Source organism: Hirundo rustica, chromosome 7, assembly GCF_015227805.2.
Source record: "Hirundo rustica isolate bHirRus1 chromosome 7, bHirRus1.pri.v3, whole genome shotgun sequence".
NCBI classification, from domain to species: Eukaryota; Metazoa; Chordata; class Aves; order Passeriformes; family Hirundinidae; genus Hirundo; species Hirundo rustica.
The window spans coordinates 19,022,888-19,036,763 of NC_053456.1; the positions used below are offsets into that span (position 1 = coordinate 19,022,888).

At 38.8% G+C, this 13,876-nt stretch overlaps 1 protein-coding gene across 4 annotated transcripts in view; it reads left to right on the forward strand.

The window, feature by feature from the left end:
• Window positions 1-13,876, forward strand: part of CERS6 (ceramide synthase 6) — a 99,173-nt gene that overhangs the window by 47,806 nt on the left and 37,491 nt on the right. For all 4 annotated transcript variants that reach the window (XR_005701745.2, XM_040070207.2, XM_040070206.2 and 1 more), the window contains exon 4: window positions 4,165-4,222. Coding sequence is in view for 3 of the 4 variants with exons in the window: in XM_040070207.2 (XP_039926141.1) it covers window positions 4,165-4,222 (58 nt within the window). In the remaining variant the exon portion in view is untranslated. The remainder of the gene's footprint in view (window positions 1-4,164; window positions 4,223-13,876) is intronic.

Below are 13,876 nucleotides of genomic sequence, written 5' to 3' on the forward strand. Positions count from 1 at the left end.
GCATTCTTTTTAAGAGTACTTTAGAAAAGAATTTATTTTTCTGTTATAAGAGAGTCACTTTTTAGCTTGAGTTTTTTGCTGCAGTGTGTCACATTCGTGTTCGAAGCACTGGCATGGTAAGCAACAACACAACCTGAAGAATTTGCCAGAAGGTCCATAAGTAAGCCATTTGATCTCCCTAATTCTGGTTTTGAGCAGACCAGATGCAAGCCTGCTTCCGTTTGGAAGTCTTTTAGTGGAGGACTAAAGTGAACCTCATAAACCTTATTGCGAGCAGACAAGTCAGGTCTTTCAGAGCACTTGTGCCTTGAGTGCTTTAATCCAGGTTTGCTGGATTTAAACTAGCTTGAGTCTTTCAAGCAGCACACAGTGTGTGGAGATGGGTAATTCAAATTTTGTCTCTATACAACCAACCAAGGGAATGTTTAAAATCTGAGGGACAGAGTAAATTCTTGCAAAGCAGAGACGCTTCAGTTGTTCTCATCTTTCAGTTAAGTGAGAGCTGTTGTGGCGGTTGCCCACGATGGAGTGCTTCACCTTGTGGCCTCCTTTGTATGTCTTTAATAGGGCAGAGAATATTGCTGAGGGGAAAGGGGAACAAGAGATATTTTAGTATACATCTTGCCTTTCTTTTCCTAGTCTCCTGGGCTCTGCTGCTGCTGCTTTAGAAGCTGATTTCCCTGTTGAAGACTACCAGCTGTGACCAAACAACAGTACCCAGTGACATGTGGACACTCAGCATGAGCTGCTGATGCTTAAGAAGGACCTTAAACAGGATATTAGAAAGGGTACTAGGAGGTTTTATAGCACTGGCTAGGCATCTTCCCTTTCCTGGGGTCTGTAACTACTCAGATTGTGCTTAGGCTAAGGGCACTTTCCAACAGTAGATTTGTGACTATTACCTAGGACAAATTCAAGACTTCATTAACTACCACTTTGTGAATTCAGTTGGAATAAGACTCAATAACCTCACACTTAAGAAAGATGTTCTTCTTTTTTATGATGTCCTGTGCAGACAAGAAGAAAATTTTGCCCAAGTTCCCAAAATGCAGAGGTGTTTTGGACACCGGGTTATACTGGGAATAGGTGTGATTACCGCTCATAACTTTTTCCCTTTATTTGCATTTCCTTATCAGTGGGCTTAGGTGAGACCCAAATAGAGGCATAAAGAAGTATGTACTGTAGATTGAAATCCATCATTCATATTAGAGTACTTGTTGCAAGAGAATTGATTTGAGAGTTCACCTTTGGAGGAATCTTGCTTGGACACATATCTGCACTGTATGAAAGGTATTTCTCATATACATTCTGTCCTTGTCTGTATGATTTTGAGTGAATAATGCAGCTTCATAACCTAGTTCCTGTACCTTTTCTCCCTGTCTTTAATCCCAAATTATTGAGTATACATTAATCTATTTACCTTGGCCTATGGATGTTTTACTGTTAAGTGCGGCAATAAACCATCTGTAAGTAGTGGTAAAACAATGTGGGAAACTCCTTGAATTTTCTTGTATGGGATTGAGATTCCATTTGGGATATTTAACTGGGAAAACTGCCCTTTAAAGTCTGCAGAAAAAGCAGCTAGCTGCCAGCTACAGAGCAATGAAAGTCCTTTGTTGATCTGCTGCCACCAGAGTTAGCTGGCTAATGATAATAAACATGTTGGCGGCCAATTCCAGCTTTGCTTTGTTCGGAATTTTTGCTTATTGGAGTTTGACCAAGCCAGAAGTTTGTAGAATAGCTCTTGTGCTTGTTGTTCAGCAGGAATGAGCTTTTTTCCTACGTTTTTTGCGGGGTTTTTTCATTAAGAAGTTAGCACTTTGACCAGCTTGGTCTATCACTCAATTCTTAGCCTTACTTCATCTTCTGGTGCTAAATCCAAGTCCACTTGTTTGGCAAATTAGGGAAGAACACATCATATCCTTGTGTGCATCTCTCACCTTTGTAGCAGTTGGACATGGTTGAAGCCAGTTGACTGTTTTCAGCCAGACAGAATAATACCCAGTGGATCTTGGCTCTGAGGGTTTTCTGAGGCTCCAGAAACTCTCCTCCAGGGAAATCCATGGCTTTAGTGCAAATCTATAGCGATGTCAGTGCCTTGGGAGGTGGGTGGAGAGTTAGATGGGGATATCGCTGTTTCTTAATTTCCCTGTTTTGGGAAAGGGTCTTTTTCTTTTTTGAGGGGTGGTACCTGTAGGAAATTCTGCAAACAGAGTTTTCCCAATGTCCACACAGACTGGAAAATCCCTGATACCCCCCAGCTAAAACCCAGCTATTAACATATTTCATCTACATCAGACCGCCTTTGAACTCTGTGGAATATCGCATCTCCCAACAGCAAGCTAGAAAAGCCCTTAAGCATGTTATGAATTTTGCTTGGAGAAATGTGAAAGGTTAGAAAACTCTTTGCAAGGAATTCATCATAGCTGCTCACACTTAGGAGTGAAGGAAGGGCACTGAAAGTGCTCATCAGTGAATAGGTTAGACAGGGTTTTCCTCCTAATATTTATATTTTCAGTGACAGCCTTCAAACTTTCACTAGATGATATATGTAACCTTGAAATGAAGTGGCAGGTTTACTGGCTGTAGGACTGGCCTAATGAGAAACTTTCCAGCCAAATAAATCCTTCCTTCCTAATACTATCCTTGTTGTTTCTTTCATGTGCATGATCTGAAGGTTTCTGCCAGCACAAATAACATTTTGCCTCCAAGTACTCTATTTTCACAGTATCTTGAAAGTGCCAGCATGAAAATGGTGTGCCATGTTACTAGAGTGACCAAACCCTTGAAGGGTTTGCTATTTCTATCATATCAGTTTCATAAATTACTTTCTGCCATGCTATGGAGACTACAGTATAAATAGAGTTTCTGTTCAACTGAAGTTATCACAATTTAAATCTCAGTGATGTTCTTAGACTCAAAATGTCAGAGGGTTATTTATGTATGACTCAACTGTCTTTCTAAATAGTTGTAAAAGTAGTTTTGAAGAGAAAGGTGTGGATTAAGCTTGTTTTACATAGGAGCATTTTCAGTTTTGTAACCATTCCAGTAATGTTTGAAAGCATTCCAGAGCCAACTAACTGGAAGCTAATAGTTTTGCCAGGGGAGCGGAAGTTGTAAGTGCTGTAAAATATGTCATTGAAGATGATTCACGTTGCAGCGTTGCTTCACACTAAAGTAGCTAAATCTGGACTATGAATATTACTTCTCTGGTGTTTATATTAAGCATGTGTGTGTAGTCAGTCCAACCCTTGGGGGAAAAAAAAAAAACAAAAACAAAACAAACCAGGAATTCCTCTAAGAATTTATACTGCAGAAGGTTATGATTTTATTTCCCTAGACTCCCAGTAGCTCTTTCATAAGTGAATAACGGGTCCAAAAGATAGGAAGTTACTGTGTCTGTCTTCTTTTCTTGAAGAAAGACAGAGCATGATTTTGTATTAAATCTCCTGGTGGTTTCTCTTGTTTTCCATGGCATCCTGTTCTGAGCTTCTAGTTTGCCTCTATCTGAAAAGAAAAACCAGAAGCTCAGCAATTATTTTGAGTGCATCTGGGAAAATGTAGATCATTTTTATCAAGGGATGCATGGGAAGTGGATGTAAATTATGGATAGATATCTGTATCCAGCATATCTATCTGAGCGCAAATGCACTCCCTAAAACCAAGTGCTGCAATCTGCCGAGTGCATTTCCAGCTCATTGTGAATGGCACTTTTTGTTACTAAAGTCTATTTGACGTGCAGTACTCCCAAGTCACCCGTTGAAGTCTTAATGAAATTTCTTACTATCTTTTTCCTGGTGCCTAATAAGAGATGAACTTTCCCTGCAACAGATGGGTAAATTGTCCTCTCTCCTCCACTGTCCTGCTAGTTTTCATTAAACTTTTAAAAACTTAATTATCCTTGAAAATGTGTGAGGATTTTTTTCGCCTCTGTAGATACAATTAGCAAGTATTTTCAGAGAGCTAATGAGATGCCAGGAAAAGCAGGCAAATGAGTACAATGCTTGATAACAAAAGTTGTTGAAAACAAGACAAAAATTTTGCTTCAACTTCTGTTAATATAACCAGGGTGTGGTGGTTTTGTGGTGAAATAAGAAATCGTGTGTTGAACTGTAAAATATGTAAACCTGGTATCCTGGAGTTAATCTCTTGTACCTTTTGCAGGTGGAGATTTACATTTTACCTTTATATATTTACCTATGGAGTACGGTTCCTGAAAAAGGTAGGCACTTATATTATTATGCTTTCATAACATATCACAGACTTGAAGTCCTGTGTAGGTATAATATAAAGCACAGGCATAAAGTCTATGTTCATGAGGAGTGAAAATTAAAATTTAATTCGCATTCATAAAATGCTTTGCTACTAGCATCGGTAAGGAATATAAGTTCTTATCAATATTTAATGGGTTTTTAAATGAAAGAACAGCATAGCAACATGCCTTGTTCACTTGATTACTTTTCATTATAGGCATTAAGCTGGTAGTAAGACTTACCAAAGTATTAATCTCAATTTCACCATCATCCTTGCTTAAATGTCTCTGACAGAGGTTACTTTTTACTAAGAAAAAAAAATGCATTAGTGTTTTAGAAAGAAAAATACGGTTTTTTTGCTTATTCTTTGTCTATTGTGGAAGAAAGTTTCTGTGGAGTTTCACATCAATGCTGTGTTTCAGGTGATTTAAAAAGAGAAGGATATTAAAAGCTTCTGAGCACTCTGACGTAGGTCTGTTAACCCTGCAATAGAGAGCAACATGGATTTGTGATGCAAACTGTTTTTACAGTGTGACTAGTTCTCAGAGCTTCTGTGCAAGTCAGGCCATATTTCTGTAATTCTGGGAGGTGAAATTAGGGGAATGTGGGCACTCAGTGTGTTCACGTAATCTTTGTTTTGGTCAAAAACTTGGCACAAGAAAATGTATCCAGTCTGTCTTTGGTGGTTGGTAAGTAAAAGATGTTGTACTAATCTTTTTTATGTATGTCGTTCTTGAGGCTGTCCCAGGTGCAATGCAGCTTGGGGTGAGCAGGATGAATGATGTGCCTGTGTAGGGAGGGCACATCAGAGCTGTTCTCAGCTCTTTGGCACTAGTCAGCCCCAGGGGGAGTGTGGGCCAGAGCAGCATGCCATTGCATTCTCCCTCTGCCTCCTTGAACACTTACATTTTATGTGTACTTCATCCATAACATGCTGTATGGTTGCTTGATGCCATAACACGGTGTTTCAGAGCATGCCCTGCAGTGTGATGGCTAATGCACTGAGGGGATGAAATAGGTCATCATAATCAGGATTCAAAGGCACCTGTGACATTTCTGATTCTTTATGAGAAGAGAGAATCAGTGTAATCGTAGTTAGAGTTCAAGTTGTCCACTTCCTACCTCAAATGTTATTTTCAAAGCAGATTTGGTAATGTGTATTCTGTGTGTGGAAATGGATCAAGGTACCAACTTTGAAAGAGAAGATGAAGCTTGCTTTGTTACTAGCTGCCAGCTCCGGTCTTCACTGTTTTCTAGAGCAGGTTTAAATTATTTGTGACTGCAGAGTGGGTGGGTGGCTCACAAAATCATTTAATGTGAAGCATTCACCTTTCCATCTCATCCTCATTGCCCCCATTCTTGGTAAAATAGCAAATGCTAGATGTGACCATCCCATCTTAGTTTTCAGACTTCTGAATGCAATGGTTTGGCACTGAAGGACTGAAGCCAGCATTCACTACAGCATTCTTTGTGTCTCTATAAATGACTAATATTTGAAACATAAAAGATAAGTAACCAACTATATTTCCACTTTGATCATGTATATACAAATTCTTCCCTTTCTGAATGAAACTGATATTTTTCAGCTCTACCATTTGTTTCATTTGCATGTCTACAAAACAATTTTTTGCAGAGCACCACACCGGTAGTGACATCGACAAGCCATTAAGTTCCAGTGGCATTAAACCGACTGCTTTGCTTGTCATTAACAGAGGAATGAGATGTTTCTGTTTTCCTCAGTAGTATTTGTAGTTAAATAAATAGTGGCTTTGCTCATTAAGAGTTAATGGTCTGACTGTGCTCCAATTAAATGGAAAAAATGTCATTATCTTTGGTGATAAAGAAACAGAGCAAAGAGTTCAGGGCTGGCTTGTTTCTTGCTTGCTCATCCTTGGTGCTAAGCAGTGCCTGTGTAATGCTGTAAAATGAAAAATCTTTACAAGCATATGGAAGCAAAGCTTCCAGGTGACATATATAGACTTTTCACATTTAATTTCCTTCCTTTAATTGCCCATTAGAATTACAAACTCATAGAAGAGGATGAATTTTCTGTGTGTCTCCTAAAGTCTATACCGAGACTTGGAAACCTGAAGTTGCATGTAGGTATTCCACTGGGAAAAGAATTGTCTGCCTGGATAAACAAATCTTGCCATTTTTCAAATTTGGTGTTGAAGTAAGGCAGATGATATGAGTATGCTGTGGCTATATTTAAAAAATGCTGGGTGCAACAAGCTTCTGTATGTATGCAGCTGATCGAGTGTCCTTCCTAATGAGTCATCCCCTACTGAAGAGCTGAGATCTGTCTGGTGGGTAGTTACAATTTCTAGTGGTACATATAGCTTGCAAAAGAACAGGGAAAGCCATGTTGAAGTGTAAATTTGACTCCAAAAGCCTACTCAAGGGACACAAATGTATGGAAGACAAATAGAAAATAGCATGGCAGTATGAAGGAAAAAACCCCAACAGGCAGAGCTCCACTTCTTCTGTTACGAAAGTTCCTCTCCCTTGAACGTATAGGATGTTTCAAATGAAGAAAATGAAGTGCTTATCCTCATGGGTGCATTAACCACTGAGCCAGCGAGTTTCTGTGTGACAGCAGATGTTCTGTTAGTGGCCTGCAGTTTCTGTGTGCGTGTAGAGAGAAACTGGCTTCATGCTTTTTTGTGAGAGAGAATGTTGCATTCTGCTTCTTGGCTGAGTTGGTTTATTCTTTGCATCTTTTTGCTATCAAATAGCAGCAGCGATAACATGCACATGTTGCAGCTCAGAGAGAGTAGTGTAGAATTTGTAAATGCCATTTCAGATTGCTTGTACTCTATAATTTTAGAGCCTAAAGTCAGACCATCTTCATTTGAAATACATAAAAAATAACTTGTCAATGAAGTACTGGCTGGTTATTGACATTGTTTCTGTATTACAGTTCACCTGTTATTGAGATTATTACTCTTAGACAAAGAAAATAATGATTGTTATGCACAGCCACTTCATAAAATTAAATTGCTGTGTTCAAAATGCCCAGGTTTTGAAGCAGTAGGACAGACTTGATTTTGTCATAAAAGTTCCTCAGGTGTTGGAAAGCTATTTGTAGAACACATTGCATGTTACATTGTTTGGAGCAGAAAAAAATGACCTGCATCAGAATAGTCAGTATTTCAGTTATTGTTTCCGTCTTCTCTTGCCATACCTGCTGCATCTACTTTTTCATTAAACTAATGCTGCTGGATATTTTGCAGAACAGAATACAAGAAATGCAGCGTCTTGGGAAAAATTCATACCACTGTTTGGATTATGTCTGATCATCCAATTCATAGAATAAGACTCCTTAACGCAGGCTAATTTTTTTCTGGTTTCAATGCTGAAATACCAAAGCATGAATTTGGAAAATATCTTGGAAAATACCACCTTGGTTTCAATGAGAACTTAAAACAACACCATTGCAAAAGCTGGGAAGCAGGGGATTTACCTCCAGAGCCCTTGGTGTCTCCTTCGTTCTTGAATCAATTGAAGTAGGCACTTTATTGGGCACTTTTTCTGCTCTAGTCTGCATCTGTTGTGATGTTTCCTTCCCATGTTCTTCCCGAAAGGTTGTTATATTATGTGTTACTGAAGCCTTGTAATTCCTTTCTTCAGTCAGCTTATTTGGCAAATGCTGGATAAATATTCTCATTTAAATGAAGAATGCCAGAGGCCACGCTGGAGCCCTTTTAACACAGTGCTGGTATTTGATATTTTACTGTGCTATTAACAGAGGGATAATGTGATACGTAGACCACTAAGGGAGGAAATGAAGCCCGCCTTCGGCAGATTGTGCTTCTTTAAAATTGATTTGGATTCTCTGGAGGGTTTTATTGCCTTTTTTTAATTTTTTACTTGTAAAATCAATTGCTGAGTTTCTGTAAGTGATGAAAATCTTTGAGCTAAAATAATTTTGGATGTTAAAATAAAATTGTAATCTTTTTCCTTTCCATGAAAGCAGGGCTGAACATTAGATGATAAATAAAACAATTCCTAATTCACTGAGTGAGCAAAAAAGAATACCTGTGCTCTGGAGTCTTTTGAAGAATGGTATTGTGAGAAAGGGGAAATGCCATATTACATATTTAAATAAGCATCATGTGTAGAAAAGGTTTCCAGGAACACCATAGTTAGATGCCATCTCATGGAAAAGGAATTTCCAGCACATTCAGATATATCTTCAAAAGGGCATAAAAATTGTTGAGGGCATTTTGGAGAGATTAATAGAATGTTTTGGATGCTTGAGATATAAATCATGAGTCATGCTGTGAGAAAGATCAAAGCTACTGGAGAAACTTAGTTTAAAATGAATGCAGCACCTCTGTGTACATCAGCAAGGAAAATGCATTTTGGACAATGAGGCTTTGTAAGAGAAGGCAAGTCAGCATAGGAAGTAATTCACTGTGTAAGCTGATGGAAGTTAAGATAATAACTGTATCAGGCAAAAGAGGACAAAGCTAAGCAAGCTGGCAGAATTTATTTGTGGCTGAAAGGAAACTGAAGGTTTTTGAAAGAAAAAGCAAAAGGAGAATATCTATGGGATCCTTATTCAGTAATAGGACACTGATGGCAACGGGGCTTTCAAATGTAGACAAGGACAAATTTTATATAATCATGAGAAGGAAAAGCAACACAGTAATTTAAAAAATACATCTAGAATTGAATTTCACTTTATCTGTTTTGAATCCAGCTGAGGGTATTTAATAATATCAGAGTAGTAAGTAAATGCCATGTAATCACCAATTTGGTGAGTTAAGCTGGTACTGAGCCATGTACAGCATCTCTACTGTTCTGGGCAGTGAAAGAGCAGCTCCCACACCTCTTGTAGATTGGTTGCTAATTTTCCCTTCAGCACAGTTCTCATTTTCTTGGTAGCCCAGCTTTCTGAAAGACTGAATTTTTTTCAGGGTCATGTCATATAAATGGCAGATCTAGAAGAAATACTTGAGAAAGTGTTATATTTGGGAAATTTTACCATAAAAATATTTTTAATTCATCTCTAAACTAAGGCAGCTCGTTCATACCTGTAGTAAAGTGTTAGCTCAGCACTCTACTGCCATGAGCTTTTCATGTTTTTCTATTCAAATTAATAAAGCAGTCCTGTTTTTCACAGCTAATTAAACCTGAGCAGAGTAAATGTTTGGATATTGGAACAGGTTATTACTAATGTAACTGGTGCTTTGCGTTGTCCTTGTTCAGTTGAATTCACTACTGAGGGAATGACTTGGAGGAGGATAGCTGTATTCTCAAATAAATTAGTGAAGCCTGTAGAACAGTATGTATTTTTATACCATAAGTGCTTCGAGTCATTAAGCTGCTTCATTTTATCTTTAAGTAGTAGAGGGGAAAATCTTGGCAGTAAACGAATACATTATCAATGATCTTTTGGGATTTTTTTCTATTAAATTCCCTTCCAATGTTACCCTGTCACACCTCTCAAAGCTTTCTCATTTCCTCTGCAGACTGATTCTCTCGGCTCCTGGCTATTGAACAATGCCAGATTAGCATGGGGAAGTACTGTTGTAAATTTGAATGTAATTCAGAGTTTTGCTTCTGTTTTTTAATTGCTCTTATCTCACAGGTAACTTAAGGAGTTTCAACAGGGATTTTTGTCCTGTCCCCAGGAATTGTAGGCTCAAGAAGATGAAGTTTTTTCCTCTTGTCCAGTTACTTTAGGTTTTTTGCTGTGGCACAAATTTACTGTTTATGGTTTTATACTAAAACTTAATACAAAGTTGCAATTTATGAAACAAAATCATATGCAATTTATGATAGTTCCTCTGTTATCATCCCTACCAGCCAGTCGTATTGCTAGTTGTTTTAATAGATCAATTGCAGAAAACTGCAAGTTATGTCAAAATAGATCCACCAGCAGATGACAAATGGAAACAACAAAAGACTTGTGTCTTTACACTTCCTTAACAGGAGGGAAAGGTGGAAAACAGAGGGAACATGAATGTAACATTTTACGTGGGTTTAGACATTTTGGGAAATTATTTTGGCTGTCTTCATTTGCTTTAGAGAGGGAAATGTTGTTATGGTCACTGACTCAGAAGTGAGCGGGAAAAAAAATTCCTTGCAAACTGTGTTTTTATATTTAAATTAATTAACATTTCCCCCTTCTGTCTTTCTCTTAGAGGAAAATACAATATGAGAGAGATTCTCTCACTGGGACTTTTTCATTCCGTACTTAGTACTTATGGCGTTATTATATACACCATGAAATGTGATTCTTGGGGTGTTCTCTGCAGGGCCAGGAGTCGGACTTGATCCTGATGGGTTCCTTCCAACTCAGCATATTTTGTGGTTCTAAGTATTTCAGTTGTAATGACACCTGCAGCCCCAGGGTTGACTTGCCCTGATACAGTATGCATGCACCTCAAAAAAATGCAGTGGTTGTGGGAGTGGAAGGGGAAGAAGCTACTTCAGTCTGTCCTTGCTCATTATTGCTTTGGGTTATGCCTCGTTTCAGCTGTGCTCAGTGACCAAAGTGCTTAGAAATGGGTTCCTGTCCAGTGACCACACACTGGTGTGGCTTTTGGCCTGCCCGTTCCAGCCACCTGTGTGAAGGGGTTCTGCTCTCTCAGTCCTTGGGTTGGGCTTGGTTGTGTCTCTGTGGAGCAGCAGTCAGCTCCTTCTGCCAGGGTTTTAGGGGCAGTACTTGAGAGTGGGGAGTTTGCTAACGAAATGTCGCCTTCACCAGCTGCCCATAATGGCACCGTGTGATTCAAACACATTCTTGCCTCTCTAGGGGTAAATACTGGCCCAGTGAAACTAGAGAAAACCTGGATTTTCTGTTAGAAATTCTGCAGTTGCAGTAACCTTCTAATTTTCAGACTGTCAGGGATGATTTTGAGACCTTGCTACAATGTGCCTGTATGCAGTACAGCAAAACACATCAGCTGGGGCTTTTGTTCAGCTTTTCTCTATACGGTGTTTTTCCAGTAGGCAGTGTAGGGTTCGTAAATACCACACTCTTAATGTTTGGGTTTAGGTACAAAATTTTATCTTGGTACTTACCTCAGTATGGAGTTGCTGTTATTATTAAAAATTGTCTCCCTCTGTGGACTGCATGCAGTGGTGGAACATGTCATATATCAGTGAAGCAAGCTACGGTGAATCCTGCAAAGGAAAACAGCTGCCTAAGGATTTCCAAACCAGCATCAGGAGTACAATGAACCTGGTAAACACCTTCCATCAGCACATGGTATTGGAAGGCAGTGGCTGGCAGAATCAGACACATGCACTCTTTTGGCAGAGCAGCCACAGATAGGAATGTAATTACAGAAAGTAGATATGTAATGATGAGTTTAATTATCAACCACTTTCCTGTATGCCTTTGAGTAACCATAGTTATCAGAGCTCTGGAAACCCTGGAGCTTTGTTGAAGCTGCATCCTGTAGGAAAATTAAGAGCAGTCTGAAATCACGCTACTTTGCAATGATCAAGAAGAGTTGAAGTGCCCTATTTTATTTTTTTAATTATTTGCTCTTGGGATTTTATGGTCTCTTAAAGGTTTAATTTTATGCAGGTCTCCCTCCTACCAAGGTAAGGTTTTCCAAGTGTAAACTTCAATACTCTTTCTTAACAAACTAATTCCAGGCGTGCAGTTATATGTTGTCTTTTTAAATAAAGTAAATCCATAATATCCTCTTAGATGCAAATGCTAGGCTAATTGATGTGGTCTGGCATTGTGATCAAAAATAGAAGGCAGCTGTAAAGCTAATGGGTGCTTTGCTTCATCAAAGGGTTATCGGGTATCTGGAGTGCTCCGGTGAATGTGTCCAGTACGTTTTATGCACCATTCTTACTGTGTAGATTGAGGAACTACAAAATACACTGACTAGTGTTTCTGGGAACTTTTGCCTAGCTCCTGTAATATTTATGTAGACCACCAGCTGCTCTAAAATGTCCTAGCACCACTGGCCACTCAGCTTGTTTATAACCAAACAGTCCTTGAAAATGTTGCCATTACACGTGAAGGCAAAAGTTTATAGAAGGTTTGTTTATTACAAAGCAAGTAGCAGGGCAGGTGTCAGGGGAAGAAGGTACACAAAAGACAGCAAATATTTTGATTGCTGGGCTTGGTATGGGGACTGTTGGAAGTCTGGGAGAGGAGGGGGAGGAGATGCTACGGTCACCAATTTCTCTGTCTGGAGTGTTTTCAGTTCTGTTCAGCACATTGCCTTAATCAATATTAGGACCCTTCCAGATTCCAATTATCAATTCCTTTTGCCAGCCTCATTTTCCACATAAGCTGTAAGTTGAAGGTAAACTTTTATCAACACAAGACATAAGCTCCAGATCTCTGTACATAATATTTTGAAAAAGAAAAATGGATGTGTGTGTGGAGCTTACTCTGCCTTTCCAAATATCATTTTATGTAAATACATCAAAACTTGAATTCATTCTTTTTATAAATCCTTTTTTTTGGGCACACATATATTTGCATTTGAATGTCAAGTGCACCTTCCAGTGATTGTTATTAATCTTGGCCTTTATAAGTTCTTCCATATTTTACGGTTTCCCATTAGTAGAAGTATAATTTTTAATTATGTTTGAAAGTCAACAGTGCAAATTGCTGAGAGGAAAGACTGAGCACTCTTCAATGCAGAAGTATTTTTTCGCCTAAAACCTTTTTTCTACAGACACAAAGCATTAAACTCTGGAGAAAAAAAAAAAAAACCAAACCAAAACAAAAGTTCTGCAGAAACTCAAAACAGCTTGCTTAGTCACAGTATATGAAAAGAGAACCTCAGGAGGTTCATTGACAATGTGTCAAATTGTCTTCACTTTTGTAGCTAGCTATGCCAAGAAATACCAATTACTGGCTGGATCTGTGAAGGATTTATGAAAATTCTATTCCTGGTGTGGAGCAACTGCATCCTAAACCAAATTAACAGTCACTGGAAGGAAGAACGTGCAAAAACTGATGCAAAATAGTAGCCATGGATTTGCTGAGTTCTCTTTGTTCCCAGCGTGGTGTTTTGGGAGAACTCAGCGATTTTGTGGATGGAGGGAAGCATACAGGATTTTGATGTGTAGGTGACTTGCAGTGGTGCTTGCAGAGTGTCAGTTCATTGCACAGTTCAGCCTGTGTCCTCTTGGCATCGTTGGCTCCTAAGGTTGTGCCCTCAGAGCCTGCTTTGCCTGGCCAGAAGAGACTGGAAACTGTCTGATGTGGGTTTTTAATCAGTGACACTTTGGTATGAGAAATTCTCAAGTAGTAGCAAAACAAATACAACAGTAACAAGGGATGTTGCTATATTCAGGGCAATTTTTCAGAGGATAGTAGGCAAAGGCACACTTCTTTTAGGAAATCAGAGTTTCCAAGACATCATAAGTCTGAAGTCCTTGGGGGCCAGGCAGACTTAGTGGAAGATTGCAGAAACTTTGAAAAGCTGACTCAGAAAGTTCTAATTGTTGTAGTTTTATGAATTTTCTGAAAAACAAGAATAATGAGGAAGAGTTTTACTTTCTTTCTCCTGGGGAGAGAAAGTAGCTGCAAAATATTTATACTTGTGAGAAAAAAAAGGGTCACTTTCTGTATCTTGTAAAACAGTGGCTTGTTTTACAACAATTAATACCAAGGAGTATTTCTGTAGTGA